Source organism: Pelophylax lessonae (genome assembly GCF_965119305.1).
Source record: "Pelophylax lessonae genome assembly, chromosome: 4".
Taxonomy (NCBI): Eukaryota; Metazoa; Chordata; class Amphibia; order Anura; family Ranidae; genus Pelophylax; species Pelophylax lessonae.
Genome location: NC_138771.1, coordinates 507,319,668 through 507,345,874, shown reverse-complemented (window position 1 = coordinate 507,345,874; position 26,207 = coordinate 507,319,668). Strand labels below are relative to the sequence as shown.

The 26,207-nt window shown below is 46.8% G+C and overlaps 1 protein-coding gene across 1 annotated transcript in view; it reads right to left on the bottom strand.

Annotated features, from left to right (window-relative positions):
• LOC309553531 (aldo-keto reductase family 1 member D1-like) overlaps nucleotides 1-14,949 on the bottom strand; it is a 55,159-nt gene extending 40,210 nt beyond the window's left edge. Inside the window, exon 1 of the mRNA XM_082254778.1 lies at nucleotides 14,797-14,949. Within this exon, the coding sequence (XP_082110904.1) occupies nucleotides 14,797-14,889 (93 nt within the window). The 5' untranslated portion in view covers nucleotides 14,890-14,949. The remainder of the gene's footprint in view (nucleotides 1-14,796) is intronic.
• Nucleotides 14,950-26,207: the final 11,258 nt, after the last annotated feature.

Genomic DNA, 26,207 nt, shown 5'->3' with positions numbered 1-26,207 from the left:
TGTCATAAAGCATGCTAGTGCGCTGCAATTAAAAACTTTCATATGAACGGCCCTTATAAATTAACAGTTTCTGTTTAAGGCTAGGGTCTTGCTGTTCCAGTGTGATTTCCACGAGGCAGAAATATACCCACAGGATAATGATGAAACCTGATAAAAATAATAATGTGACAATTCGAAGAATCCTGTGTAAGGTTCCCCCCTGGATGAAATGAAGCATCATGTGGGTTAAAGTCACAGAGGGTCAGAATGCTCACTCATACTGCCATTGTGCAGTTTTATAAATGCCGCCATTGTTACAGAGAGCTTCAGAAGGATTGGTGCCATCCTCAGCTGCTTAGTACATGATAACATTATTTTAAAGATGTAAGCTTCAGCAGAAAAAGGCCTTCAGGTTTTATTTTTCAAAGCACACATTTCTTCAAATCCCTTTTATAATTTTTAAAACTCAACTGAACTTTTAGTTCAAGGGCCTTTTCACACGGAGTGCACCGAGTGGCGTTGATCAATGAAGGCTCAGTAAAAAAAAAAATGTTCACGCCATGCCCTGTTCGTACCGTATATGTGTGTTGATGTACATAACATTAAAAGTCAACAGGCCTGCATTTCTGCATGTCAATGCACCAGAGTGCATCCCAACGCTTAGTTGTGCATAGAGCTGAATAAAGTGTCTTTTTTATGAAAAGAAAAAAGAAAACGCTGCGATGCTTTGTAACAATGTGGTCATTTTGAACAGCAGAATTCTCGTCACTTGAGGGGTTCATTCACACAGGCGCAGAACTACATACAGTGTGAAAAGCTTTCTGCTTACATTGCCGGATCTAGGCGGGCTGCTGGGATGGGCTGTCCACCTCCCAGATTTTTGTCCCCCTCCAGGTAGGTCTTTTAATTGATGCTGCATCTGGCCGCTGAGAGCCTTTCCCTTCATCCCCACACTCACAGCTGAGAAAAGGGGAGAGCAACCAGGAGCAGTGAAGTCAACAAAAGAGAAATGACAGAGGAGAGACCCAGGAGATTCAGGCTGTGCTCTACCCCTCCTGTCAGCGGAGGGTATTGGGGGGGGGGGGGGGATTTGTGCTAGGAGTTGGATTCGGGAGATATGTGTTAGGAGGGGGGATTGTGGAGATTTATTTTAGGAGGAAAGGATTTGTGCTAGGAGAGGGGATTGAGGGGATTTGTACTAGGAGAGGGGATGGGGGGGGGGGGGGGGGACAACATGTTTTACTGCATTAAGGGATACCAACCCTAGTGACACCACTGGTAGTGGCTGCCTATTCCCTGTCATCTAATAAGGTTAGGTTGTCCGTCGGGGATCTTCACTAGCCCCCGAGGCAGCCAGAGTTGGTAGGTATGGCTGTCTCCTCCGCTCCTCCCAAAGACTCCTTCACTGAGGGTGATCTCCCAAAAAGTAAAAAAGAGAAGGAGCCTGGGAGCCTTCATCTCCAGCCATGCTGTAAGTGAGAGCACACTGTCAGTACATACTGCCTACCACTATGTACATTATACTGCCACAGCCTGCCACTATACACACACTATACTGCCCTAGCTTACCACTATACTGCTCTAATTTGCTACTATACTGCCCTAAACTGCCACTTGAAGTTGCAGTTCTGACCTGTAAAATGACCTGGTTGGAATGGCAGCGCAGCTGCAGTAGCCAGCTACACACTGTTCCTATTGTGGCTGTGTTTAGGGGAATCCAATCTCAGCTATATGTAGTGTGTGGTGAGTAGATGATTTGTTGCCCGAGCTCTGCCAGCAGTGACCCCCTGTCCTCTGCCCTGCCAGCAGTGACCCCCTGTCCTCTGCCCTGCCAGCAGTGACCCCCTGTCCTCTGCCCCGCCAGCAGTGACCCCCTGTCCTCTGCCCCGCCAGCAGTGACCCCCTGTCCTCTGCCCCGCCAGCAGTGACCCCCTGTCCTCTGCCCCGCCAGCAGTGATCCCCTGTCCTCTGCCCTGCCAGCAGTGACCCCCTGTCCTCTGCCCTGCCAGCAGTGACCCCCTGTCCTCTGCCCTACAAGTTAATGGCTTCTGTACACTGCTTTACAAATCACTGCCCTGCTGACCTCTGATATTCTGCCCCCCCCCCCTGACATTTTTAACTGCACCCCCACATTAGACAGCCTAGATACGGCCCTGTCTGCTTATCATTTTGGACTAGCATGGGGAAGCCTGCAGATAGCGGATTATAAAAGACTAGAGATATGGAGACCGTGTGGCAGGGGCCATGCACCTATCCCTACATACCTGTAAAACTGGGGAAGTCTATACAGCCGCTGTGTCCCTAAAAGGGAAAATCCATACAGCCGCTGTGTCCCTGCATGCAACAGCGCCCCATTAGTCCAAAAAGATACTCAAATGGCTATTCACACTGTACAGGGCTCTGCATCTATGTGAATGAGCCCTAAGTGACGCTATTAAATACGGTCTTGGCATCTAGGCTTGAATACACATCTGGCCTTAAAAGGGATTATAGAACTCTGGACACCAATGATTGGCAGTAGCGGATACAAGCTAGGTGAGATAACTCCTTTAAAGAACATTTTGATATGGCATATCTGCCACATACAAATTTGTTAATGATTATATAGTATTAAAAAAAATAATAAATCAGAACCAAACACAAGATCCCGAAGATTGACCTATGGACTGTGAGTTAGCAATGGAACATTACATTCAATTTTTTTTTTTTTTTAACAGATCAGTTAACAAATATCAAAACTAGACTTGTATACTTTGGCGTATAGCCACGGCTCATCCACCTACTCCTGGGTTACCCAATAACAGTAATAGAATTACAACTGCCACATTTTTTAATTACAAGCAATATATCAGATTCAGCAGTCACCAGAAACACCAGACCTTCATTTCTGAAGGTCTATAAATTCTTGAGAATATTGGTGAAAGGTCAGGATATACTGCCTGTTTTGAAGTTCATAAACTTAGATTTTTCTCACATGTAGGCATATTCAACACAGCAGCACAATAGCTGGGGACAGAAAATAATTCCTAATGGGACTCTGTCCATTCATATTTACTCTCACTACAATTTGCACTTTACTTAGAAGTCTATATTTATTAATGATTTATTTCGGTTATAAATCTAAATTGGCAACAGCACACAAAACCAGCATAGCCCCCCGGCCAAAACCATCAAGAACCCTTTGGGTTAATCCTACTTCAGGGCTTCATTAAAACGAACATAGGCATTTACAAAGGGTGTGTTGGGACACCCTAATCATCCCATGTGGCGCAGATTCCCCCAGCTGTCCCAACCACACCCGCCCCCCCTTACCTCGGCAGCCCTGCCAACTTCCCTCCTTTCCATTCCTTCTGACTGACGCTGACGGATGTTTCAGGATGGAGAGCGGTTATTTCCTGGTCCCTTCCTTTTCTGAATAAACACAGATCAGTGCTCAGTAACAATCACACTGACACTGTGCTCATTCATAACTGAATCATAGTAAACTGTGATTACTAAGCTTCAGTTTCTGAATCAACAGGAGGCCGCTCAGCACAGAGCACTTCCAATTCACTGTCCAGGGCAGTTGAGGCTGCAGACAAAGGGACTGAAGGGACTGGGGAATTACTGTCCTCTGTCTCTCTCTCTGTCTCAAAAGTGACACATCAGGGATCTGTAATTCACCAAAGCCCCCAATAGTAAAAAAATAACTAAATAGAAAAAAGATAAAACTACTGACACCATCTACTGCCCTACTGACACCATCCATGTTTTAAAACAAAACATTTTAAAGTGCTGGTTTACATACATTATATATATATATATATATATATATATAGATATATATATATATATATAGATATATACATACATATACACATACACACACACACATACACACACTGTATATTTATATATACATACACACATACATACGATCACACACACACACACCCATGTGTATTTAAGATTTGGGATCCACACCCAATGCCATGGGTTGCACACACCTATGAAAAGGGAAAAATCCTAACTCAATACATTAAATACTGATGCTAGCCAGGCATATATAAAATGTTACTGATAACTTGGATACCTTTTCTCCTTCTGTACAGAGCTGGAGGAGCCATAGTGGCATTTGTTCATGTGACCTCTGCAGAAGTAGCTTTAAGCTGGATGCCAAACAAAATTCAGAAATCACCCTTATAGTCGAGGCTCCCTCCAAACTGCAAGTTTAAAAACTCTTGTTTGTCTAGGGCAGTACTTCCACAGATGGTCGGCAGTCTGATGGGATGGATTGATTTGATGACCCTGGGCCACGTCTTGGTGGCCTATAGGTGCTGACAGATTCCCTTACATGGTCATCCCTATAAAGAGTAGCGCTGTGGCATTGGTTGTTCTAGATTTTTTTCTCCCATGACCCGGCGGACATACTGGCCTAACAGAAAGATAATTCTATTCATTTTTCTTAGATGCCCTTTCCCTAGCTTTCCTGGGCACTATTTTTTAAAAATGTTATTTACAACTTTGATTGTATTGATCCTTACGGGTTCTGAGGAAGCCGTTTGACCACAAAATGTGTAGACCCTGTTTCAAGGACATACATAGTGTAATGAACTACTGTATCACAAGTTTTTATGATGTCCTTTAACTTATCACTCAAAAAAAATGTAAAAATGTAAAAACTTTCTGGATTTGATGGTCGCCTAAGGTATAATTAAAGTTCCATCATACTTTGCCTTTGGACACGCTACTATTGGGATGATACCTGGCTAGACCACGTGTTTTTAAAATACTCCACCAGAACTTTTATTGTCTAGGGCAGTGGTCGCCCAACTTTCGGACCTCATAGACCACTAAACTCACAATTTTGAATCCTGCACAATAGTGATCGACCGATACCGTTTTTTCATTGCCGATACAGATATTTTGGTCATCGCGTATCGGCCGATATTTTCGTACATTTAAAAATGTATTTTCTAATGGACCATCAGTGGTCCACAGACCACTGGTTGGTGACCGCTGGTCTAGGGTACCAATAAAAGGCAACTTTACACACCTCACCCCTGGCTCTTCCTGCCACTCACACTCTGCTTTTCCCTGTTTTTTACTAACTTACCAAGCAAGACTGCTAATCCTGCATTGTATGTAATGATGTTAAGATTGCCGAAGAGAAGTGGCATGGAGAAGAGGAAGTCTGTAGGTGCATAGGATGAGGAAAATGAAACTGTGTTTACAGGTACACTAGACAGAAAATGTGCATTATTTACCCTTGCAGAGGTGGTCAGGTGGGGGTTAGGTGACCCACTGCTAGGCTTATTTGGAATTTCAAATTTCAATTCAGTAAGGTCTAGTATACACTAGTATTGCTCCCTGAAAAGCCATTCTAAATACAGAACAGCATTCTGTATTCAGATCACTCTTCAGTATGAACACACCCCTCTATCATAGTTTACGTAAACTGGCATGAATTTGGGTACTGGCGCATGCATAACATAGCAAAGCACACTTGTTACTAAATTCAGCATACACACACTGTAGCCTGTGCGCATACCTTTGTGCATGTTCTGGGCGCATAGTAAATTCCTTGATTAAATGACAAGCATATCTTTTAGTAAACCAGGTCAGCTGTATTGGTTGGTCCCATTGGCTCACTAATCACTTCCCTTGTTTAACTGATGTACTAACGGATAGCCTGCTGCTGCTTTTCAAAACTGAATTTTATACTGGTTCATAGAAGATTTGCTTTGCCCTCCATTCTCTTAGCTCTTGGCCGTGAATGTGTTAAAGTTGAACTGCCTTTACCCCGGCTTAAGTGTCCTGGCTGCAAGGCTTTCTCAGGAACTTTGAGGGATTCCTCGAATATAAAGGGAGACGGCAGCCAATTTCCAGCAACACGGAAAAGCAAATAAATGTACGACGCTGCACATTTTTCCTCCTTACCCGTTATTATGGGAAGTGCTGGAGAACATTCAGCTTGTTGTGGGCCATGTGGTTCAGTAAAATATGCTTAAAGGGAAACCAAATTGTATTTTCAGACATTACTGCTTGAAAGTACATTTTTACATGGCATATTGTGCTTTTAATTATTTGATGTTCCATGTTTTAAATTATTTGATTATTCTGGTATGGATTTGTAAATGCTCCAGTGGTCATCTTCATAGAAGAGAATGTGATTTACCTTTACAAGTCTGCAAGAATAAAACAAAGTACTGTGGTCTTGGTAAGAAGTAATACATAATTGGAAAGGTTACTCTTTACATATTTATTTCAGAAAGCTGCACCTCTCATTGATAGTTTTCAAACATGTTTGGCAACCTGGCATGGCACTAATTTACAGTGCTTGACTCCTCCAAGCAATAGGTGCTATAGCCGCCAGCAGGGATTATTGTATTCTGACGGCGGGGAAACCTCCCACCATCCACATTGACTGTGTGGATAGGGACATCAAGCTTTTTTCCGTGGTTAAAGAAAAATGCATACTCTATAGCAATGCCAGCTCAATTACAATCCATTAATGGGCAGCCTGGTTGTAGACAATTCAATGCATTGATTGACTTGTGCACAACCAGCCTGTTGCTTTTTTTCCAAACAAGTAGGTCCACCGGTTATAACTGACAACACTAATAATTTTGTTCTGCAGGCAGGGAAGGCTCCCTGATTGCATAACACAATAGCACAGCAGGAGGGATTCCCCAATCAATACTGACTGCATTGTTGAGGGAATCAAGCGATTTTCTTTCCTTCTACCCATGGCGGAAGGAAAGAAAATTGCATAATGTATAGCCTGCCTTAGACTTTGCACTCTGTTTTGATGCACGTGGATTTTATTTTGTTCAATTGGGCTTTAATCACTTCTGAGATAAGCTTAGCGATAAGCTGGCCCACAGCTGGTCATAGACAGGGGAAAGTCTCCTGAAGATTGCTGGGCATATTTTGGACTTTATTATATATCAAAGCATGTCACACTGTATTTGCCATTTTTTTTACACATTTATGTCTCTTATATCATTATATTAAAATATTTCAAGGGTGTTTTTATAATTAAAGAGCATTTCAGTATATACTGTATGCCCTTTTGTTTTTTTATGACTTCTTATCATTGTTGGCCGGTCGCATGACGCAAGGGGCCTTCTTCCTCTTCGGATCTAGTCCCAGTGGTATGTGGGTCTTCCTTGATGCAGAGAGCTTTCTGAAACATTACACTAGGAGTGCAGGGCACCATGGTGACACCCCCTCAGGAGATGACTACTTGACATTCTGTACTCACTGTATAGCCTCAGTCTTTCAGAAGACTGGGAGCCTCAGGTGGTAAAAATAAATTACTGCAGAGGACAGTACTAAAGAGGAGGTCAGAGTTGAGTTACCTCCTAAAAGAATTGTCCAGAATCAGGCAATCCACTTGCAGTGAGCCCAGGTGGTCATGTACACACCCCTTATGGGTGTTCCACCACCCTAGCCTAGAACCTCAATACAGTACTGCAGAAAATGGCTCTCTGCAAGACCGAAGATTGCTCACCACTAATACAGAGGGCAAGGATCACAGGATGTCATGCGACTGACCAGACAACCCCTTGATTTAAAGAGACTCTGTCACATTATGAGAAAAAAACAAAAAACACACAGGACCTACAAAAGAAAAGAGGTTATACTAATGTAATTGGCCTTCCATTACTCGGATCTTCACTCTCTGATTGATCACTGGCAAATGTGTTGTACACCTGGCCCCCTCTTCCACACTGTGGTTTCTTCCGCCAGCCCCTATATCACTGCAGGACCCAGAAGTTCCGTAGGGGGTAGCAGAAGGAACCACTATGCACTGCAGTGGGATGCAGGTATCAAAGACTCACTGAAGTGTTGAATGCAAAAAAAATCTTCAGGGTGCCGTAGCTCTGAAACAGAGCGATGAACAGGTCAGTATAAACCCTATTTTCTTTTTATTGAAATGGAATGGTAAGGTTTCAATACAAAACAAAGACTAATGGGCATATCTAAGCTTAGAAAAAAAAATAATAACAGTAAGAACACTAATACCATGGTACACTACGCTTTTTTCATCACGGATGGGTCAGTAAGTGGATGAACATGAATATTTACCCACAGTGCATTAGGATACCTTATAACAGAAGAGGGGATGTGTCATAATACTCAAGTCTACTGGGATATCTCAGTGGAAGCTACAGTATCTGTGGACTCTGTCCAGATGTATGAGACCTTAGAGAATTTATTTGGGCATCCACTGGAATAATATGTGAATTTATATAGTGGCACTGTTCTGTGAACCATGTATCTCCAGAAAACAGATGTATGGGCCTGTGAAGACTTCCATTTAAGGAGTATAGCCTTATATTCACAGAACAGCAACAATCCTATCAAGGTTCTCATGGCTTTGGATATAGCCAAGAGATGGAACAAACCCAGCATACAGACATCTATAGTTAAGAGTAAGATAGCGGTTACACCTGAAAACATCTGCTCAAAAGGACTTAAAGCACACAGCTCAAAAAAAAATTAAAGGAACACTTTTTAATCAGAGTATAGCATCAAATCAATTAAACTCCTGGGATATTAATCTGGTCAGTTAAGTAGCAGAGGGGGTTGTTAATCAGTCACAGCTACTTTGGTGTTAATGAAATGAACAACAGGTGTATTAGTTGGGCAACAATGAGACTAAGTCCAAAACAGTAATGGTTTTACGGATGAAGGCCGCTGACCTTTTTTCCCTACTCATCCTTTATGACTATTTTCCACTAGTTTTGCATTTGGCTATGGTCAGTGTCACTACTGGTAGCATGAGGCGATACCTGGACCCTATAGAGGTTGCACAGGCAGTCCAACTCCTCTAGGATGGCACATCAATATGTGCCATTTCCAGAAGGTTTGCTGTGTCTCCCAGCACAGTCTCAAGAGCTTGGAGGAGATTCCAGTTGACAAGCAGTTACTCTAGGAGAGCCACTGGTGTGAATGTCTCTAACCTAACAATCAGAAACAGACTTTATAAGGGTGGCCTGAGGGCCCGACGTCCTCTAGTAGGCCCTGTGCTCGCTGCCTGGCACTGTGGGGCTTGAATGGCATTTGCCATTGAACACCAGAATTTGGAAGGTCCGCCACTGGCGCCCTGTGCTTCTCAGAGATGAGAGCAGGTTCACCCTGACCATATGTGATAGACGTGAAAGGGTCTGGAGAAGCAGTGGAGAACATTTTGCTGCCTGTAACATCGTTCAAAGAAGCAAAGAAACAAATCACCGCTCAAAGTGCTGACAGCTGGGCCAGTAGGATTCCCAAGTAAACTGTAATAGTCCTGCAAGACTGGGTGCTCACCAAGGTCCGCAACCTAAGATGTCCATATGCATGTAGAAAGAAAGTGGCACTTCCAGTCTCAGGAAAGTAGAAACTTGAGTTTTATTTCTTCAAATCAAAAAGTCTAACATCGACATGTACAAGACAAACAGGATAGCAGCAAACGCGTTTCACACCATGTGCTTATTCATTGCTTGCAAGAAGACCGGAGAGGAGAAAAAAAGAAGAGGACAGCAGAAGAGGGGACAGCAAAAGAGCAGAAGACCCCGGAGAGAAGAACACAAGAAGAGCGGACAGCAGAAGACCCCAGAGAGGAGAAGACAAGAAGAGCGGACAGCAAAAGAGCAGAAGACCCCGGAGAGGAGAAGACCCCGGAGAGGAGAAGACAAGAAGAGCCGGATGAAGATTTTTATTAAACTTTCCAAAACGTCTCCTGTCGTTATTTCCATACACTGCCTTTTATGTGGTGAATGAGTAGGGGTACAATGTACCCCATACCCATTCACATAGGGAGGGGGTCCGGGATCTGGTGGGCCCCCTTGTTAAAGGGGGCTTCCAGATTCGATGAGCCCCCTGCCCGCAGACCCCCACAACCACCGGCCAGGGTTCTGGGGATGAGGCCCTTGTCCTCATCAACATGGGGGCAAGGTGCTTTGAGGTGGGGGGTGCAGAGCTTCCCCTGCCCCAAAGCACCAACACCCCCCCATGTTGAGGGCATGTGGCCTGGTGTGGTCCAGGGGGGGTGGGGCCGCTCGCTCGTCCCCTCCCCTTTCCTGGCCTGCCGGGCTGCATGCTCGGATAAGGGTTTGGTATGGATTTTGGGGGGGACCCCACGCCGTTTTTTCGGTGTGGGGCTACCCTCAAATATCATACCGGACCCGAAGGGCCTGGTTTGGAACCTGGGGGGGACCCCCACGCAGTTTTTTTCCCATTTTTGGTGTGGAGTTCCCCCTCAAGATTCTCACAGTGCAGGTCGCGCCGCAATTCGGATCCGACTTGCGGTGCGACCTCCATTCAAATCAATAAGCTCCCATAGGGAACCATTGATTTTGAATGGAAGAAAAAAAACGTATAACGTGGTTGAACGTAGGTTCATTACGTTCAGTCACGTTTAGTCATGTTCGGCCGCGTTTCTGCGTTCGAATGCAAATAATTGCGTTCTAAAAAAAGTCCCTGAACGCAACTGCCTGCAAATGACTGTAAATGACCATGTATACATGGACAGATAAGATAACATGGAGCTGCGTTCAGGGGCTTCTGAAAAAAACGCCCAACTGCTCCTAAACGGCCATTTCCAGCGTCCCATGTACATGGACCCTTACCCTCAACTTCTTTAGCAAGGCAGTGGTCGTCTTAAGAGGTGTTTTTGGGGTCGTTATGTTGGAATACTGCCCTGCTGCCCAGTCTCCGGGATCATGCTCTGCTTCAGTATGTCACAGTATATGTTGGCATTCATGGTTCCCTCAATGGCTGTGTGTTATTATTTTGAGGGGACAGCAAATTTACACTGTTATACAAGTTGTACACTCACTACATTACATTGTAGCAAAGTGTCATTTCTTCAGTGTTGTCACATGAAAAAATATAAAAAAAATTACAAAAATGTGAGGGGTGTACTAACTTTTGTGAGATACTGTATATTAAATAAAACAGCTGAAAATAATATTCACTTCTAGGCATACTAAAGTGAACCAGTGTTTAAAAAAACCTAAATGGCCCTGAAAACTTTAAAGCAGAACTTCACCCTAAAGGGGAAGTTCTGCTTTATGTCCTCCTCCCCCTCTCCTCTTCTTCCTTTGGAACTTTTTTTTTGGGCGAGAAGGGGTAGTGGGTACCAGGTTTTGACAGGTACCTGCCCCCACTTTCAGTCGGATCGCCTATAGAGGTTCTATGTAAAGGTGGCAGTACTGCACAAGGGAAAGGTAGGGATAGAATAGAGCAGAGAGAGTAGAACAGCAACCAAATTAAAAATACAGCAGTTATAACAGTGCAAGATTTTATAAATTTATAATATGGTAAATATACACTAACACTATATATTGTGTCTTAATACAACGATGAGATCTCTGTGTAATGCAATTGATCTTTACTTCTAAAATCCATCTTCATGCACAAACAATTGATCCAACAAACAACTGTACAGTTTCAAGCAACACTTTGCTCTTTCCTCAAGCCATGTGTTGAGAAAGAGCTGAGTGTTGCTTAAAATTGTACACAGTCATACAGAGATCTCATCCTCATTGTTTGCCCTTATCATCGGTGCATTGATTGGGAGACCACAGTTGATATCATCTTGGTGTGATGAGAAGTTTATAACACTGTAGGAGTGACTCACTCTACTTTCAGTATGATGTATGTGTATATATATATATATATATATATATATATATATATATATACATATATATATATATATACATATATATACACACATACATACATACATACATACATACACTATGTTACTAAAAGTATTGGGACGCCTGCCTTTACACGCACATGAACTTAAATGGCATCCCAGTCTTAGTCCGTAGGGTTCAATATTGAGCTGGCCCACCCATTACAGCTATAACAGCTTCCCCAAGCTTTAGGGCGATTTTTACAGGAGTGTGTCTAATGTTTGACCATTCTTCCATAAGCGCATTTGCGAGGTCAGGGCAGGCCAGTCAAGTTCTTCCACTCCAAACTTGCTCATCCATGTCTTTGTGGACCTTGCTTTGTGCACTGGTGCGCAGTCATGTTGGAACAAGAAGGGGCCAACTCCAAACTGTTCTCAGAAAGTTGGAGCATGAAAATCTTCCAAAATGCCTTGGTATGCTGACGCCTTAAGAGTTCCCTTCACTGGAACTAAGGGGCCAAACCCAACCTCTAAAAAACAACTCCACACTATAATCCCCCCTCCACCAAATGATTTGGACCAGTGCACAAAGCAAGGTCCATAAAGACATGGATAAGTGAGTTTGGGGTGGAGGAACTTGACTGGCCTGCACAGAGTCCTGTGCTCAACACAATAGAACACATTTGGGATTAATTAGAGCAGAGACTGCGAGCCAGGCCTTCTCGTCCAACATCAGTGCCAGACCTCACAAATGCGCTTCTGGAAGAATGGTCACACATTCCTGTCTCTGCTCTAATTAAACATTCCCATAGACACACTCCTAAACCTTGTGGACAGCCTCCCCAGAAGAGTTGAAGCTGTTATAGCTGCAAAGGGTGGGCCAACTCAATATTGAACCCTACAGACTAAGAGTGGGATGTCATTAAAGTTTAAGTGCGTGTAAAGGCAGGCGTTCCAATACTTAGCAATATAGTGTGTATATTTATATATATATATATATATATATATATATATATATATATATATATATATATATATAACCACTAATAGGGTGAGTCACTCCTCTTGTATCTGTGTCACTTTAAGGAGAGATGTCATGGGGGGGCTCCCAATCTTCCACCAAATTCAATAGAAAGAAAAGCAGGGACATGATCTGCAATGCAAAGAGGTTTACTGAATAATTCTCTCCAAACGAAAAAAAGGCAGCAACTGTACAGTTTCGGGCAAACCATGCTTTTCATCAAGCTTGATAAAGAGCACATGCCATGCTGGAAACTGGAAAGTTGCTGCCTTTTTCACGATTGTATGGAGGAAATTTATGCAGTGAATTGTTTAGCATTGGAGATCCCTGCTTTTCTTTCGTGTCCCTGCTTTTCTTTCTACATATGGAGAGAAGGAGGATGAGATCTCTGTATAGTGCAATTAATCTTTACTGTAGAGTTGCATTATACAGAGATCTCAGCTTCATTTTTTGCCATTTATCATCATCAAATCCCAACCCCCCCCTCCAGGAATACACAGATCCGCGCTGCAGCGATTGATTGCAAGCGCAGATCAGATGTTCATTTTCCAGCACGACCTTTCAACAGAAGCCACATACTGAAATTTGTCAGATTCCTGCTGAATCAGAATTTCGGTACCTTGGGTGGTCTTAAGTAGCTAAATGTTACTTGCTTATGGTAAATAGCATTTTTAAGGATAACTGGTATAACCTGTGTACAAGGGCGAGAGAGAATTAAATTGTTCTTTAAACATTAGAAGAAGTAACCCAAGACCAAGGAGCATAGTTTGTCAACAGCAAACCCAGAAGTGTTTGCCATTCAGAAACCCCTAATCTGTATTAATCTGCAGTATATAGTGTTATAGTACAGTTGGGCTATAGCCAGTACAGACATTTATACATCTGATAGATAGAATAGATACAAATAAATAGTACAGGACCCCCCCCCCCCCCCAACAATAAATGTAGAAGTAGATAGAGTGTGGGGGGATTTCAAGTGATAAAGTTAATTGTAGAAAAGGATACAGCAGTAGAGGTGATGATAGTAGAGGTGGGATAGGGACAGATCCAGAAGTAGATATGAAAATAATAATAATAATAATAATAATAATAAAATAATTCAGGTGTTAGCATACAGATCCAGCCATAGAGGTGATAGTAGAGATGGGACAGGGAAAGATCCAGAAGTAGATAGGAAAATAATAATACAAAAATAATTCAGGTGTCAGTATACAGATCCAGCCATAGAGGTGATAGTAGAGGTGGGATAGGGAAAAATCCAGAAGTAGATATGAAAATAATAATAATAATATAATTCAGGTGTCATTATACAGATCCAGCCATAGAGGTGGTATTACAGGTGAGATAGGGATAGATCCAGAAGTAGATATGAAAATAATAATAAAAAAATAATTCAGGTGTCAGTATACAGATCCAGCTATAGAGGTGATTGTACAGGTGGGATAGGGATAGATCCAGAAGTAGATATGAAAATAATAATAATAAAATAATTCAGGTGTCAGTATACAGACCAAGGCATATGGTGGGATAGGGAAAAGATCCAGAAGTAGATATGAAAATAATAATAATATAATTCAGGTGTCATTATGCAGATCCAGCCATAGAGGTGATATTACAGGTGGGATAGGGATAGATCCAGAAGTAGATATGAAAATAATAATAAAAATATAATTCAGGTGTCAGTATACAAATCCAGCTATAGAGGTGATTGTACAGGTGGGATAGGGATAGATCCAGAAGTAGATATGAAAATAATAATAATAATAAAATAATTCAGGTGTCAGTATAGAGACCCAGGCATATAGGTGATAGTACAGGTGGGATAGGGAAAAGATCAAGAAGTAGATATGAAAATAATAGTAATATAATTCGGGTGTCAGTATACAGATCCAGCTATAGAGGTGATTATACAGGTGGGATAGGGACAGATCCAGAAGTAGATATGAAAATAATGATAATATATATCAGGTGTCAGTATACAGATCCAGGCATAGAGGTGACAATAGTAGAGGTGGGATAGGGACAGATCCAGAAGTAGATATGAAAATAATAATAATATATATCAGGTGTCAGTATACAGATCCAGCCATAGAGATGATAGTACAGGTGGGATAGGGACAGATCTGAGTAGTAGTCAGTGGAGTCATTATTTGCCAGTAAAGAAAGTATTATATGGACTCACCGTGCGGGGGGATGCATAGGTGCCCAGTCCCAGCAGGGGGATGCTGTTGCCATCATTGAGGGGGACTCGGTGTCGCTCTGCGCTGAGCTCCATGGTACTCTATACTGGGATATCCAGCAAACACTCAACCTTAGACAGAACAAGCAGCAGATAAGGAGCTCCTGGAGGCGGAGGGGGGAGTGGAGGGGGCTGGAGAAAGGAGGGACACAGTGACTGATCTAGAGGGATAATATTACTTTATTTTCTAGTTCTTATAAGGCACTTCTCTACAAAGCATTGCCTGCCAATATTTACACTATACAGCACATGTGTACTTTCATTTATTTGCAACATTGTAATGAAATCAGTAGACACACTGATCAGAGATTCAATGTATTCCACTGTCATATGTCTCTGGATGGACTGCTGTCCCTGTCCCTCTGGCTCCTGTTCACACCAGTGCACTTCTGGCACTCTAAAGCGCACCTTTCCAGCACAGCAAAAGTGCATGAAAAATAGTCCCCTTTAATCCCTAACTTAACTGTTTAACCACTTCACCTCTGGAAGATTTACCCCCCTTCATGACCATGCCATTTTTTGCGATACAGCACTGCGTTACTTTAACTGACAATTGCGCGGCTGTGCGACGCTGTACCCAAATAAAATTAGATCCCACAAATAGAGCTTTTTTTGGTGGTATTTGATCACCTCTGCAGTTTTTATTTTATTTATGTATTTTGTGCTATACACAAAAAAAGACAGACAATTTTGAAAAAAAAAATAAAATTTTTACTTTCTGCTATAAAACCTTTCCAATAAAAAAAAAGTTAAAAAAAATCAAACTTCATTAATTTAGACCAATACGTATTTTACTACATGTTTTTGGTAAAAGAAAATCCCAATAAGCGTATTATTGATTGGTTTGCACAAAAGTTATCGCATCTACAAACTATGGGATATTTTTCTGGAATTTTTATTTATTTATTTTTTACTACTAATGGCAGCAGCCAGCGACTTCTAGCGGGACTGCGACATTGCGGCAGACAAATCATACAATAAAGCCCCGTACACACGTACCGATTGTCGGCCGCAAATATTCGGCCGACGACTGATCGGCCGATTGTAGGCTTGTTAGTATGATGCTTCCGACAGCCGACAGCGCATTTTTCGGCCGAACAGAATCTGTCGTGCAGGCATTAAAATTTTTGTTGGCCAACACCAGAACGGCCGATTGTTCGCCAGTCAGTACAGATTTCGGCCGACAGACAGCAGATTTGCAAGACTGGGCATGCTCAGAAAATAAAAAACACACGGAAAGTTAACCATCACATGACATCACTTCTGCAGTCGGCTGTTGTTGGCCGACAAAATTCGTGTGCAGTCTTTTGCAGTTTTCAACAGACAGGACAGCCCTGGACAAAAGACGGCTGATCGTTCGGCCGATGATCGGTACGTGTGTACGGGGCTTAAGTGACACTTCTTTTCAGGACCAGTGACACCAATACAGTGATCAGTGCTAAAAATATATGCACTGTCACTGTACTAATGAAACTGACAGTGAAGGGCGATCAATGGGTTAAATGTGTTCCTAGGGAGTGCTTGCTAATTGTGTGGGGGAGGTGCTTTAATTGTGGGAAGACTTTATGCTGGCCATACACTTTACAAAAAATTGTTCAAACTCATTTTTGAAAAAGGAACACTCGGCCGTGAGCGTAGACGATCGTGCCATCATGTAATGACCGAATTTTGATCAATAAATGGTTCAATGGACATAAGTGAATCAGTTTTTCGTTCATTTTGTCACATATACCCAGTGCAAACAGTTTGGACGAGAAACACATTAACCTTTCAATTTATCGTTCGTTCGGCAGAAATTTTCAAACTGTTCCTTCGATTTTTCAGCTCTGAAAAGTTAAAACCGATTTTAAATTTGTACCTATTAGACGAAAAACGAACGAATGTACCAAATGACAGACTTTGAACCATTTTTCGGCTAGTGTATGGCCAGCATTAGTGATTAGCAGAAACAGAGGATCTCTATCTTCCTTACTAACAGAACAGCGATCTGCTTTGTTTACATAGGCAGACCGCGACTCTGCCTCTCTCCGGAACGATCAAGGGGTTTCGGCGGACATCGGGTCCACCAGGCGCGCTAATTGGCTCCAGCTGTGTCTAATCACAGTGGGAGCGGGTCGCTGGCAGGGCACATGCGCGCCCCAGAGCCGGAAGTGCAGAATCATGTACCTGTACATGATTCTGCGCACCGGAGCCGCCGCCCCGCAGTAAATGTACGTGGGGCAGTCAGCAAGGGGTTACATCAGTTCGCTGCACTTTTGAAAAGTCCTGCTTGCTGCATCTTTAGTGCCCTGTTTGAAATCCCTGTGTATAATCTTCCTCTGTGGGTGCAATGTGCTTACCCAAGGACTGCTGAACTGTGCACTCTGTCTGAGGATTATGTTAGTACACACCTATGCGTTTTTGCGGAAACGCATTACAGTCCATTTAACTTGGTTACCTATGGGACAGGTTCACATCTATGCTTTTTTTGGCCATTGCCTTTTCGGAAAGTGTCAAGGACTTTTTTAAAAGCACAACGGTGCTATTTTGGTTTAATAGACTTCAATGGAGAAGCTGCAGAAAAGCATGTAGTGCACTTTTGCCACAATTTGCATTTTTAATATACCCAACAACAAATTGCCCAAAAAAAGCACAAAAATGCAAAACGCAAAATGCATCAAAAAATGCACAATGCACCGCAAAAATCACTGAAGAAACGGATCAAAAGCAAACTGCATAGGTGTAAACCAAGCCTGAAATACTCTGACTCTCCTGAAATACTCTGCACTGCTCAAGGACTCTGCTTCTAAAGCTGGCAATGCATGGATCCAAAAATCGATCGATGTGTGGCCCCTGTGGTTGAACAGAAGTCAATCTACTGATCGTTCACCCACACTGTTGAAGTATTTTCAATTGATCAGCTCTGCAGGCAATAGACTGCAGTGCAGATCTCTGTATTCTGATGGTGGGGTAGTCATCCTACGGTCAGGATACAAGGACAGAGCTGGGAGCATTCCCCCATCCACCTCAAATGAAATTGAACCATCTATGGGCAGGCTGGTTGCACGGAAATCAATGAACTTCTGGACAACCAGCCTGCTGAGTTTTTATTCCGCTCGATCAGTGCTAACAGCAGCACTGATCAGTGTATACTGATGGTGGGGAACTCTCCCGCTGTCAGAATACAATAGATCAGCAGGAGGGATTCCACCATCAATACCGAGTGTGTTGATGGGAGAATGGAATTTTTTTTTTTTTTCATTCATTGTTTATTAGGTCTGGGATTACTTTTAAATAGCAGGTCTGATTGAAAATTTAACAGCTTTGAAACAAATTTCGTTTACTCAAGGATGACAAGAAAGTATTAGGAAATTCGACTAGTGTATAGTCAGCCTAAGGCCCCTTTCACACGGGCGGTGCACCCGATGGACTCTGTCCTGCTCAGCGGGGATCGATCCACCGATCCCCGCTGAGCAGGCAAATGACAGCTCTGTCTCTGATCTGTGTGCAGAGACGGAGCTGTCAGAGTCCTGCTCTCCTCTAGGGGAGATCAGATGAAAACGGACCGCCTATCCGTTCTCATCTGATCTTATCCAATTTGATCCTCCAGTCAGATGTAAAATAGGGCTTCCATCCATCCGGATTTCATGGACAGGATCGGATCAGATCAGATAGCAGCGGGTGTCAGCGGAGTTGTCCATAGGGCTGCATGGAGCATCCGATCAGGTCCGCCTGAAAAACTGACAGGTGGACCAGATCGGAAAGCCTGTGTGAAAGGGGCCTTAAGGAAATCGGACGAAATATCCTCAGATTTTTCTCTCTCTTGCTCAGCGTTCATAACCGTTTTTAGTTGACAGTGCATAAATGTTCATGAAATTTCTCGTCCAATTTTTTTTATTTTGGGACATTTGTTTCTAGACTTCCGGGTCGTCAGCAACTTCAGATCATGCGCAGTCTTACAACCAGCCTGTCCATAGATGGATCAAAATTCTGTTCCTTCTGTTCCTGCTGAATCGGCCAAACTTCGATCTGTCTATAGCCAGCTTAAAGTGGGAGTAAACTCCCATACATTCATTTTACCTATAGGTAAGCCAAAGCGGCTTCCCCATACGTACTGTAAATTTCTCCTACACACAGCCAGAGTCCGTGAACCTGGAAGGATGATGGGTAAGGATGGGAGCCCTGTCAGCGGTGACAGCTCGTTGCTGGAAGGGCTTCCTTCTTAGGTAAGTTTCACATAATGTGCTAGTATGCGATGCATATTAGCACATTATAACTTTGCTTTGCAGGTTAAGAAAAGAAAAACCAATTGTCGGCGGTTTACTACTGCTTTAACTCTCTCCCCTGAACTATTCTGCACTACTGGAGGACTCTGCTCCTTCCTATAACTAAAGATCACCATACAATCTGATTGTACAATCATCTTTAGATCCACCAACTACTATGTAGTGCAAGGGCCTGCCTGATCAGATAAAGATTGATTGGATCAGTGGTGGTCAACTTTCTGGATATAGGGGGTCTCAAGTGCAGCCCTCAAAATTTGCATGACAAGTTGTACTCCATGATTTCCAATGAGTACCGTCCATATATGGGTGACTTCAAAGTAGTCCCTGCAGGCCTGCACTACTTTGGGCTGAGTTTAATGAGTTTTGGAGGTCCATAGATAAAGCTTCAAGTCCAGTCAAAATCGTGCGACTTTTAGGGCGCATAAGTGTGAAAGGGGCCTAAACCAGGACATACAATTACACAGGTTCTGTGGCTGATTAAGGTGGTAAAAAAAAAAAACTCACTTACTGCCTTATGTGCATTATATTAGCCTCAGAACCTGTGTAATTAATATGTATCTGGGGATGATGATGTGGCAACCCTAATGGTGACTCGAAGGCAGGCCATAGATGAGTCCCTTTTTTTTGTTTAATCAGCGGGCCTGATAAGGAAATCCTTCCCCACTGAGCTATTGCATTGTGACAGTAGAATACACTGACCAGAGTTGCATGTTATAGCCTGCTGTGCTGATCAAGCAGCATAATATCCAACAAGGTAGTTGTACAGAAGTTGATCCACAGATCAACTTCTGTTTAACCACAGGGGCCATACATGGATTGAAATTCAGCCAGTCCCTGCTGAACCAGGTAAAGCCTGATTAACCCCCCCCCCCCCCCCTCTCCTGAAATACTCTGCACTGCTGCATAACTCTGCTTTTTCCTCTATCTAAAGCAATTCATACCCTAATAGATTTTTTTTTCAACCTGCAGGTTATACAGTGTGGATAGCCAAATCCCCTGCTATGCCTATTGTATTTTGAAAATACCCAACTGATTAGATGCAGTTGTTGTTCAGCTAACAATCTTACATATTTCAATCAAGGGATGTTAGACAGAAGGCCCAATGCTCTATACTGCTGGAAGACTCTTCCATTATCTCTCCTCTTCTGAAATAGTTGGTGTTGCTGGAGGACTCTACAGCAGTGGGTGTGTCTGGCAATCCCTCTCCTGCTCTGCATCCAGGTGATCCCAAACTACCCACAAAGAAGAGTGGGGCCAGTTGCTGCCACAATATTGCCTGTAAGAAAAAACTGCATCGTATAGCTTAGTGCCGGTTCATACATATGCGATGTCAGACATCTCATGTGATTCGCAGTGCAATGCTCTGCAAATCACATGCGATGGCTGAATTTGCATCGCATTCAGGCCAAAGTCGCACAGGACCCTTTTTTTGATCCACACCAGAATGGGATCGCATGGGTGTTCACACCTATGTGATCCGATTCATGTCCAAACTGACAGTTCACACTTTGAACTGATCTGGGGGTGTCGTTAACTTTGTATTAACACCCCCAGCGATTTGTAAATGGCAGTGTGAACTGCCTGCGAGTCGAGTGCGATGCGGGAACCTGCAGTGGATTCACAGGGTTCCCACATTGCATATGTGTGAACCGACATTAAACTTTTAATTTTGTTTGGCATGCAGCTTAAGGCCCCTTTCACACTGATGCAGTGTGATTTGACCTCACTGCAGGTGTATCGCAGTGTATCCATGGGTTTGGAGCAGGTTAGCTGCTCTGTCTGGTAGAGGTCTATTACGTCCGATTAAGATAGGCCCGGAGCAAAAAAAAAAAATAGGCGCAGGGCCTCATGATAGGGTTGATAGGGGACACAGGAAAAAGGAGGTGGGATAGGGTTAAATGGTGGGCTGTGGCTGGTGGTGCAGGAAAAGGATTGGATTAGGCCAGGTAGGGGTGGGGGCTCAGTGTGGTAACACTGGGTGGGGCTCTTTCCGGTCAAGCAGAATCGTGAGGATCAGCAGAGGAAGAAGGAGGAATCTGCTGTGCTGCCCCTGAGTTCACTCTTAAGATGGCGGACTTGGACTCTTTGCTCGGGAGGCTGAGGGAGGCTGCCGCTTCGCGCGGCTCCTCCTGGCTGCAGGCGCAGGTCTCCTCTATGCTTGGCGGGGAGCCTGCGGCGGCCGAGGATGGGCGTTCCCGCGCTCGGAGGTCACGGCCTCCGGAGCGTTACAGCCCGCCAGTGTCCCCACGTGCTGAGCGCCATTTCGGGAGCCCCCCTGTGGACCCTCCAGGCCCGCCGGCCCGGCGCTCTCCTGCCAGGACCGGCGGAACGGCTGGGAGGAATCCCCCTCGTCGGCGGAGCACGTCCGGGCGGGGCCCTGCCCGTTCTTCCTCGCCGGCCCCGCCCGTTCGCCGGAATGCAGCTGGATCGGCGGCCGCCCCGACTGGTGAGGACCGATCGGTGGGGGCGGCTCAGCGTGGGAGACGGCCGTCGGCGGCCACCAGCCAGTCGGGCCGAGCGGCTGGTGGCTTAAGTCTGCAGATACCCCGGTCGGGGGTGGAGGCGGGAGAGTCGGACGTGGATGGCGGAGGATCGGGGCCTAGCGGGAAGAGGCCCAGGCGCGACGAGGCTGGACGGTCGTCAGGTCTGCGGCTGGGGGGGACTGGCGGTCGGCCTGGCCCCTCTGTGCTGGCTGCTCCTGCACCGGTGGAGGATCGGGACGATCGAGAGGAGCGATCGGAGGGGGAGCTGTCGGGCTCTGATGTCGGGGAGGTGCCGGTTCCTGTACCAGCGGGGGATGCCGGATCTACGGCGGCGGGGCCTAGCCCTGCCCGGCCTGGTGAGTCCTTTAATGTTCAGTCTTCCTTGTTGTCTGTGTTGCAGGCTTTGTCTGGGGGGTTGGGGACTGGGCCTGGCCGGGGGGGGGGTCGGGGGGACGCCTCTGGGGTCGGGGGTCCCATCTGTCCCGGGGGGCGCGCCCGCTGTAGCGGGCGCCGAGGTCGGGCTGGAGGGATTGCTGGCGGGGCTGCGGTCTCTGGTGCAGCGCTTTGAAGGGGTGTCGGCCGGCGGTTCTCCGACCGCGGCTTGGGGTCGGGGGACGGCCCCTCGCTCGGCGCCGGCGGGCGTGGGTGAGCTGGGGGCGGCAGCTGCGGCTGCCGCCCCGGAGGTGCCTGTCTCGGCGCCGGTCGTGGCGCCGCCCGCGCAGGTGGTGGGGGACAAGGCTGCGGATCCCAAGTCCACAGGGAAGGATGCGGTTCGGCTCGCGGATGCGGCGAAGTGTGAGGTTTATGTCTGCTTTGAGGGGCCCTTGGGGGCGCACCTCAAGCCCGAGGTCAGGGAGAAGATTTGGAAGGACGAATACGTGGATCTTCACGCTGCTTCCGTTGGAGAAGTTCAACCTGGATCGGGTGAAGCCAGAGGAATCCAAGAAGGAGGATGAGGAGCGGCGGCGCTACAGGTTGATTCCGCGCACGTTTAGCAATTGGCTGCAGGCTTTCGCCATCTTTGCGAGTGTGATGGGGGAGAAGAGGCCGGAGCATTGCTCCGCCTTGTTCTGTTATTTGGACGCCATTGGCGAGGCGTACCGTGTTTATGGCGGGGTTGCTTGGCTTCGGTATGACGAGCAATTCCGCCAGCGCGAGGCGGTCCGCCCTGCTCTGCGTTGGGACCATAAGGACATTAGCCTGTGGATGCGCCTCATGACGTCAGCGCGGGCGTCGTCTTCCTTTTTTACAGGGACGGCCGGAAGTCAGAGTGCCCCGGGACAGCCGGCCGCAAAACGTCGAGGGTTTTGTTGGCAATTTAACGAGGGGACTTGCAAGTTCGGGCCCTCGTGCCGCTTTAAGCACGAGTGCTCCGGCTGCGGGGGCGCGCACCCCCTCTCCCGTTGTTTTAAGCAGGGCAAGTCACGCTCCGGAGATGCTCAGCAGAAGAGGGAGGACGCCGGTGATGGTGGAAAGGATGCGTCCTTTTCTAGGTAGGTATCCGGATCGGGCGGCTGCTCGCTTGCTGGAGGCTGGATTTTCGGGGGGTTTTGTTATTCCTTGCGCCATGTCCGCCGTTCCCCCGGTGGCGGACAATTTGCGGTCGACCCGGCTTAACCCCAGGGTGGTGTCGGACAAACTGGCTAGGGAGGTTGCGTTGGGCCGCATGGCGGGGCCTTTTCCTCGGCCCCCTTTGGCCGATTTGGTGGTCTCCCCTTTGGGGTTGGTGCCCAAGAAGGAACCTGGCAAGTTCCGCTTGATTCATCACCTGTCCTTTCCCAAAGGGGGGTCGGTTAATGACGGCATTGATCCTGAGGCCTGTGCGGTGTCTTACACTTCTTTCGATGCGGCCATATTTTGGGTGCGTCAGTATGGGCGGGGTGCGCTGATGGCAAAGACGGACATCGAGGCCGCTTTTCGGCTGCTTCCCGTCCATCCCCAAAGCTTTCGTCTGTTGGGCTGCCAGTGGCTGGGTTCCTTCTACGTGGACTTGTGCTTGCCCATGGGCTGTTCGATATCGTGCGCTTTCTTTGAACAGTTCAGCTCGTTTGTGGAATGGGTTGTGCGTGAAGTGGCGGGGGTAAATTCTGTCATCCACTATCTGGATGACTTCCTGTGTGTGGGCCCTCCTTCGTCTACGTTGTGCGGGGTTCTGCTGGCCACAGTGCAACTCGTGGCGGTGCGCTTTGGCATTCCGTTGGCGGCTGATAAGACGGAGGGCCCTAAGACGGTGATTAGTTTTTTTGGGGATCGTAATTGATTCAGAGAACATGGAATGTCGCCTGCCCGCGGACAAGCTGCTGGATCTTAAGTCGGAAATTTGCTTGCTGGTGGGGAAGCGGAAGGTGCAGCTTAGGCGGCTGCAGTCTCTCCTTGGGAAGCTGGCCTTCGCGTGTAGGATTATGCCGATGGGCCGGGTTTTCAGCCGACGTCTGTCGGCGGCCACGGCGGGAGTGCGGTCGCCGCATCACTTTGTGACGTTGTCCGCGGATCATGTGGATGATCTGCGAGTTTGGCATGTCTTCCTGACGTCATTCAACGGGCAGTCACTTTGGCAACAAGGCCCGGTCAGCAGCTGCGATCTTGAGTTGTATACGGATGGTCGTATGGTGTGCAGAGCGGTGGCCGGCGGCGTGGAGCGAGGCTGGATTGTTGCGGAATTTGGTTCTGTTGGAACTTTTTCCGGTGGTGGTGGCGGTGGAGCTATGGGGGGCGGAGTTCAGGGACAAGAAGGTCCGGCTGCATTGTGATAACATGGGCGTGGTGCAGGTTATCAATCGGCTTTCCGGTTCGTCTGCGCCGGTAATCAGGTTGTTGCGCCACTTGGTCTTGCGTTGTCTGCAGTTTAATGTTTTCTTGTATGCTGTTCACTTGCCCGGGGTGGAGAATTCGGTGGCTGATGCTTTGTCTCGGTTTCAGCAGGTCCGTTTTCGGGAGTTGGCGCCGGAGGCGGACCGCCAGGGGGAGCCTTGCCCGCCGGAGCTGTGGCACATTGTGTCGGGTTCGCCGCTGGTTTGCTCCGGAGGTCGCTGAGTGATGTCACGTGGGTTGCGTATTCCAAGGTATGGAGGGAGTGGTCGGTCCTGCTGGATTGGGTCGGGGCGGATGCGGTGAGTATGTCTTCTCCGTCTCTTGTGCTGTACTTTCTGTGCTTGAATTTCGAGCGGGGGGTGTCGGCGTCGGCCATCGGCCGTAAGCTGGCGGGTTTGGCCTTCCTGTTTAAGGTTTGGGGCCTTCCGGATGTTACGAAAGACTTTGTGGTCCGCCAGGCTTTGAGGGGTTATAGGCGGGGTTCGCGTCGGCCGGATGGCCGTCGCCCGATATCGTTCGGGATGCTGGGGGAGTTGGTGCGGCAGGTGGGCTGCTCCTGCTCCTCTCCGTACGAGGCGTTGTTGTTCAAGACGGCCTTCGTTCTGGCCTTTTTTGGAGCGTTCCGCATTGGGGAACTGGTGAGTGCTAATAGGAAGTCTCCTGGGGGCCTTTTGGTGGGAGAGGTGAGTTGCTCCGCTGATGCAGTGGTGATTTTTCTTCGGAGGTCCAAGACCGACCAGGCAGGTAGAGGTACGTATGTTCGTTTGTACAGGGGGGGGGTTCTCCCCTCTCCCCGGTGGCGGTGGTTCGGGAGTTTCCGGGGGCACGCCCCCCGGTTGGGGGGTCTTTCCTAGTACACCTGGACGGATCGTCTTTGTCTAGGTTCCAGTTCAGGGCGGTTTTGAGTAAGTGTTTGGCTGTGTTGGGCTACAGGCCCGGGGATTATTCTTCGCACTCCTTCCGCGTCGGGGCGGCTACGAGGCTGCCAGGTGGGGTGTGGAGTGGATGATTCAGTGTTGAGGCGTATTGGTAGATGGGAGTCTACCCGTTTCAAGTTGTACGTTCGTCCTCATTTGTTGTGATTTGTGTTACGTCGGGGGGCTCTGTTGTGTGTCTGGTTTTGTCCTGTTTTCTTGCTGTTTCATTACAGAGGGAGCTGCATGCCTGATCTGGATCGTGGGGCATTCTTATGTGTTCTGGGGGGCCAGGAGGGCTGAGGTGCGGCCCAACGGGCGCCAATTGGGTTTTCTCGGGAGGGGGTTGTCCGCTGGATTGGCTTGCCGGGTTTGCTCTGGTGCAAGGTCCTTCCGGAAGTGCATCGTTTTGCGCGGTTGGGCCGAGCCCCGGGCGTCCTGGTACTGCACGCGGGGGGCAACGATCTGGGGGTCCGTTCCATGCGCCTGCTCATACGAGATATCAAGTTTGATTTTCTCAGGCTGCGCACCTCCTTTCCCGACTTGGTTATAGTTTGGTCGGACATTGTGGGGCGGTCCTTTTGGCGTTTTGCCAGGTCCGCTGCGAGTCTGAACAAGGCCCGTATTAAGGTGAACAAGGCTGTTGGCCGTTTTGTTTGCCGTAATGGGGGAGTGGTGGTCAGGCATGGGGAGCTGGAAGTGGACAGGTGGCGTTACCTGCGGAGTGACGGTGTGCACCTGAATGCTGTAGGTACCGACTTGTGGACTCTTGGGATTCAGGATGGAGTTCAACGGGCTCTGCGAGTGTGGCGGGGCTCACAGGTGTAAGGTGTCACACCTGTGAGCTGTGGCGGTTGGGGGTCTTTGGAGGCGGTAACAGG